The following is a 6,000-nucleotide window of genomic DNA, read 5'->3' on the forward strand; positions in this document are numbered from 1 at the left end:
AACCTTGAGTCACAATTTATTCCACTTTCTATTAAAAAGAAAATCAGACACTTCAGAATCTTAGGAAAATTCACATAACTTTTCTATTGTACAGTTACAGTGCACAAGACAGCTCTGGGTGATGCATATCATCATCATATTTTCTCCAACAATGGACACATTTCTTTAAAGGCTCTGGAAGTGAGCACATCTACCTGGGGCTTCTCTGTGTACCAGGTTCAGCAGAAGCAGGGAGAAACCCACAGGAGAAGATCTGCACCCCACACGGCATTGAGCAACACAGCCAGGCTCACACTCACCAATGGACAGTCCTATTTATAGAGGCTGTTTCTTCTTCTTGAATGTGCTGGCAGATGGCAATAACATTCTCCAGGGTTAGATTCAAATATATTTTAAGAACTCAACAGAACAGGAAGAGGAGAGTGGGATAAGATGAGCCACCCCCTGTATCCTAGCAACCATGCTTTTCTGGGGTCAGGTGACCTTGCTTTCAGAAGGCAACCATCATGTGACAAGTGGTAAGATTGTTTTTCTATAAATAACCATTTTTTCCTTAATGTTTCATGTTCAATGAAAGTTGCATCAAGGTACATTTCTTTTAGCTATTGTTGCACATGGTATATGTTGGTGGTTTCCCAACTTTATTAGTTAAACTGGACCATTTTGTCCAAAATGGTGGCTATGGGGCAAAGTGAGCTAAAGGTCATGGGTTAAATTGAACCACTGGTTTGACTTTACCCAACTGAAAGTTAATAACTGTCAGTCATATATTTCCAAATTGCATAATGTAAAAATGCCAAGAATGTATAGGAGAAGGTCCAACTTGGGCTCAACAATCTTGGAGAAGATGGAGAAAACACTTTCAGATGTCAAGGATGGAAATCCATCAAATATGTGGCAATGGACAGAAACATTGGTAGATCAACACCGCAAAGGGTTCATAGTGAGGTCAAAACACAGAAAGCAATGGGCTACAGTGAAACAAGAGAGCAAATAGAGTCTATACAGTGGAGATGGAGATGTAGAAAGAGCTGGCTGACCACTTCAAAATGTTGCCTTACTCCAAAGAGGAGCCGTGAGTTGGCATTTGAGTTTCCACAAAAAAACATCATTCTTGTCCTGAACAACTGGACAATTAATGGTCAAAGCAGGTATAGTCTGCAGGACATAATGCATACTATACTGCATTGATTAGAAAAGTTTGATGATACCCATCCATCCATCCATCCATCCATCCATCCATCCATCCATCCATCCATCCATCCATCCATCCATCCATCCATCCATCTATCTATCCATCCATCCATCCATCCATCCATCCATCCATCCATCCATCCATCCATCCATCCATCCATCCATCCATCTATCCATCCATCCATCCATCCATCCATCCATCCATCCATCCATCCATCCATCCATCCATCCATCTGGGTCTTCCCCGTGGTCTCCCAGTGGGACATGCCTGGAAAACCTCAGAAGGGAGGCAACTAGAGGTCATCCTAATCAGATATCTGAACCACGTCAGCTGACCACGATGTTTCGAGGTGGAGAAGCTGAGGCTCTACTTTGAGCCCTTGTGGGATTAAGGAGCTCCTTACCCTGTCTCTAAGGCTGAGTCCAGCAACCCTCTGAAGGAATCATGTATTGGCCACTTGTATCCGGGATCCTGTTCTTATGGTCATGATCTGTATCTCATGACCATAAGTGACGGTCAGAAGAGCTCTGCTTTCTGGCTCAGTTCTTTCTTCACCACAACAGACCAGAAAAATAGATGGGTCATTTTACCCTGTAATATGGATCAATTTATCCCAGGCCTGGGGCAAATTGAGCCACTTTGAATAAATAACTGACTGCACTGTTCAATGGTTAGGACTAATTGGAATGTATGAACCTGACTGTTGTGAAGAACCTTGAGACAACATTTGTTGTGAATTGGCGCTATATAAATAAAACTGAATTGAATTGAATCATTTTTTCTGATGTTATATTGCCATAGCTGTTTGTGGCAGACTCATTCTTGTATTTTAATTTGTTAGACAACAGTCACAATTATGAGTAGATGTTTTCATTTTACTCGAGTGTCATTTAATTTTGCCTGAAGAACGAAAAGGTAAAAGTAGCTTATCTTACCCCACTCTGCCCTACCACACCTCTAATTCCCAACACTGATCAAACTTTGATACCATGAACATTTGTCTCATGTTCACATGGATATTTCAGAAATGTACAGACAACAATTTTTCAGATTAGCTGAGGCAAAAAATTCTCCTCATAAAATCCAACATTTTCTCTCAGCTTTAAGAAGTTTCTCCACAAGTTCACTTATTTCAGTTTCATGATTTTTCTGCAGTTCTTCTTTTTCTGCCTGTGTTTTCTTTTGATTTAATTCTTGCTCATGTTTCACTAGTAAATCTTTGACTTCTGTCAGATTTTCTTTCTTCTATGAAACACATTTCACTAAATTATTAATTTCTGCCTGATATCGTTTCCTCTTTTCTGCTTCTTTATGTGCTGCCAGCACCTTCAACAGGTCATACTTCTCATCTTGGTCCTTCATTTGCTTCTCATGAACCTCCTTCTGAGCCTCAAACTCCTTTTTATATTTCTCCTGGAATTCGTTTGACTTGACAGCTTCCTCTCTTGCTTTCTCTTCGTATTCCTTTTGAAGTCCTTCCAGTTTTTCTTCTAAAATCTTTCGTTCTTTTTCTTCCTGTTCTCTTCTGATCTGTTCCTCCATCTTTCTTTCCTCTTCATATCTTTCAATTTCCTTCTTGTACTGCTCCTCAAGTTCTCTCCTTTTCCTTTGCTCCTCCTGTTTTCTCTTCTCCTCCTCTTCTTTTTGTTTTTCCCACCATTCTCTGCGTTCTTTTTCCCAAGCCTCCTTATATTTCTCCTTCTCTTTCCTGATCATTTCCAGCACTCTGTTGACACTCTTCTTGTCCTCTTTTTCTGACTGAACTTGTTTCTCTAGAATTTCAAGATGCCTTATCAGATTCTGTCGATGAGTTTTTTCATCTGTTTCTCTTTTTCTCTTTTCCTTTTCTCTCTCTTCCTGCTCCTTCTCTCTCTGTTTATGCTCTTTATCAATATGTTCTTTCATTTCCTTTAATTTCTTGTCTGCTTCCTGTCTTAGTTTTTCTTTTTGTTCTTCCATTTTTCTTTTCATTTCTTGCATTTCTTCATCATATTTTCTTTTAAGCTCCTCCTTCTCTCGTTTCATTTCTTCTTCCGTCTCCTTCAGGATGTTCTCAGCTTTTTTCCGGATGGCAGTTTCAGCCTCCTGCAGCATCTCGTTGGTGTAGCAGCTTCCTCCATTTTGCTTCACCATGGTGTTGATCTTTCTGATCAGCTCACTGACCTGCGTTCGGTTCTGTTTATCATGGTTGTTAAACACATGGTATCTTCCTCCACAGTCAGAGATCAGCTTCTCTAAGAAATCTTTATCTTTTTCTATGTAACTTTCGATTGTCTGCTCATCATGTTCCAGTGTATCTCCATTTGTGAAAAGAAGGATGGTGAACTTTTCTGCATCTTTCCCAAAGCCTTCCTTTATTAATTTCAACATCTCTTTCTCCTCTGGTGTCAATCTCCCAATCCGTAATACCAGCAGGAAGACATGTGGGCCTGGAGCCAGAATGCTCATACATTTTAAAGTCAGTCAGTCATTTTCTACCGCTTATTCCATAGTGGGTCGCTGGGGAGCTGGTGCCTATCTCCAGCAGTCTATGGGTGAGAGGCAGGGTACACCCTGGACAAGTCACAAGTCCATCACAGGGCAACACACAAACAACCACACACATTCATTCATACACCTAAGGGCAATTTAGAGTGACCAATTAACCTAACAAGCATGTCTTTGGACTGTGGGAGGAAGCCGGAGTACCCGGTGAGAACCCACGCATGCACGGGGAGAACATGCAAACTCCTTGCAGAAAGACCCCATGCTGGGAATTGAACCCAGGACCTTCTTGCTGCAAGGCAACAGTGCTACCAACTGCGCCACCGTGCTGCCCACATTTTAAAGTCTCCTCATTAATTTCTTCATGGGTCAAACTGTCATCAAACAGACCAGGAGTGTCGACCACAGCAACAGGACGATCGTCCACCTCACATTGTTCTTTCTGACAACGTTTTGTGACTGATTTGGGGTTGGTCTCAGCTTTAAAGACTTTACGTCCCCGAATTGTGTTTCCAGAGGAGCTCTTTCCACAACCGGTCTTTCCAATCAGCACAATCCTCAGACACTTGGAGCTCTGATCTGATTCCGCACCTGTAATATAAATAAGATTCAGAAAGTTCAAATGTTGACAGTTACTACAGCATTGCACCAGACGTCTAGTCTGAAATATGGTGTTTAATAACAAGAACTTACACAGATCTGACGGTGTCTTTTTGAGTTTCTTCATTTCAGCCTCTAGTCTGGTGATACGTTCATCTTGCTGTATGCTCTTCTGTATTTGGCCTCTTATGAATGTCTCTGATGTGTAAAAAAATGGACTATTCTTGTGAATGATTGATCTATCCACCTTCTCCAGCAGTTCTGGGATCTGCTGCCTATCCTTCATGTTGACAACAACATATCTTTCTCCAAAGCTCCGACAGAGCTTCTGGATGTCTCTGTCTCGGCTTACAAAGTTAACAACAGCCGGATGTTTAGGATCTGACTCCACAGTGAACAGAACCATGGTGAAGTCATTGACCCGAGAGCTGAAGGTGTCCTGGAAGGTCTGTAGCTCTCCCTTGTCTTCATCGGTGAGAGGACCCACAGGTAGGACCAGGATGAAAGCGTGGACACCCTCAGGATCACAGAGGGAGATACACCTGAATGATTCCTCCATCACCTTCTGCTGAGCTTCTCCATACAAGGCAGGCAGCTCCACCAGAGAAACCCAACGTCCACACACCTGCCCCTGGTTTCTAACACACTCTGATGAGTTGGAGGCTGAATGAAGCTCTGTCTGACCTAGAATGACCTTGGCTGCTAAGGTCTTCCCTGCTCCTCTCCTCCCAAACAGAACCAGGTTTAGAGGAGGTTTCATCTGTTTACGTTGGGGTCTGCTGATCTCATCTCTGAAGGTGAGGAATGTTCCTCCATTTCTATCCAAAATGTTCTCGATCTCCTGCATTAATATGTTATGATCTTCTCTAAACATGCAGTAGTATCTTCCAGCACATTCTTTCAGAAGTTCATTAACAGAGGGACTCATTTCATGTTCATGTGTTATGACGACCATGGCATACTTGAAGGCATCTTGATGAAACAAGCTCAAAACAAACTTCAGTGTTTTTCTGTTCTTCTCAGTGAACTCTGAAGGCTTCACTAACAGCAGCAGAACATTTGGTCCAGGAAGACAAAGCGTCATACAACTCTGCAGTTTTTCTATTAAAGCTTCCACTGAGAGACTGAAGATGTCAGGAGATTTTACAACCTTCACTGGTTTTCCTCTCCATTCTCCACAAGCCACCACGCTGTGCTTTGAGGGGTTAAGTTTAATAAATGGAATTTGCTTTTTCTTCATGATGGATTTGCAGAGAGAGTTCTTATAGTCCTCACTTTTTCCAAATATCACAATCCTGAGTCCATCTGCTACAAAATAAATTCATAATTAATTAATAAACTCCTGTAAGCACAAAATAAACTTCAACACATTAAACTTTGTGTCTTCCTCAAATGTTCTGCTCTGAACACCTTTCAGGATAAAATGTGACCGTATCAAAAAACTGGTAATAATAGAAACGTTACTTTTTCCTCTCTTTTAAAAATGTTTTTAAAATAATTTTGACTCGCTCAGAATGTTGGTAAGTTTTGTGTGCAGTATTGTGTGTTTGCTGGAAATACAAAGAGAGCTTGTTCTGATCCAACATGTTGACCAGAACTCGTCTTCACAGAAAGGAAAGGAGCTAGCGATGAACGTTTACTGACTTTACTGAGTCAAGTCGTCTTTAATGTGATTTGATTGTTTTGAAAGGGGACAGTGCAATTAAATAAAACACATGACA

General features: G+C 41.4%; 1 protein-coding gene across 1 annotated transcript; it reads right to left on the reverse strand.

Annotated features, from left to right (window-relative positions):
- Positions 1 to 2,440: 2,440 nt before the first annotated feature.
- On the reverse strand, positions 2,441 to 5,609 carry LOC124865196 (GTPase IMAP family member 8-like). Its single transcript, XM_047360161.1, has 3 exons — positions 4,373 to 5,609; positions 4,009 to 4,270; positions 2,441 to 3,638 (listed from the first exon to the last, which is right to left on the reverse strand). Exons 1-3 carry the CDS (start codon positions 5,517 to 5,519, stop codon positions 2,441 to 2,443), a joined length of 2,607 nt encoding a protein of 868 aa, XP_047216117.1. The 5' UTR covers positions 5,520 to 5,609.
- Positions 5,610 to 6,000: the final 391 nt, after the last annotated feature.

Source organism: Girardinichthys multiradiatus, unplaced genomic scaffold (assembly GCF_021462225.1).
Source record: "Girardinichthys multiradiatus isolate DD_20200921_A unplaced genomic scaffold, DD_fGirMul_XY1 scaffold_38, whole genome shotgun sequence".
Classification (NCBI taxonomy): domain Eukaryota; kingdom Metazoa; phylum Chordata; class Actinopteri; order Cyprinodontiformes; family Goodeidae; genus Girardinichthys; species Girardinichthys multiradiatus.

What these genes read in the sequence shown, in the direction of transcription:
- LOC124865196 (XM_047360161.1), bottom strand. Translation starts at nt 5,519, where the DNA reads ATGAAGAAAAAGCAAATTCCATTTATTAAACTTAACCCCTCAAAGCAC. An exon ending in AAAGACACCGTCAGATCTGT is followed by an intron (nt 4,271 to 4,372) that starts GTAAGTTCTTGT and finishes TTTATATTACAG; the next exon opens with GTGCGGAATCAGATCAGAGC. An exon ending in GAGACTTTAAAATGTGGGCA is followed by an intron (nt 3,639 to 4,008) that starts GCACGGTGGCGC and finishes AAAATGTATGAG; the next exon opens with CATTCTGGCTCCAGGCCCAC.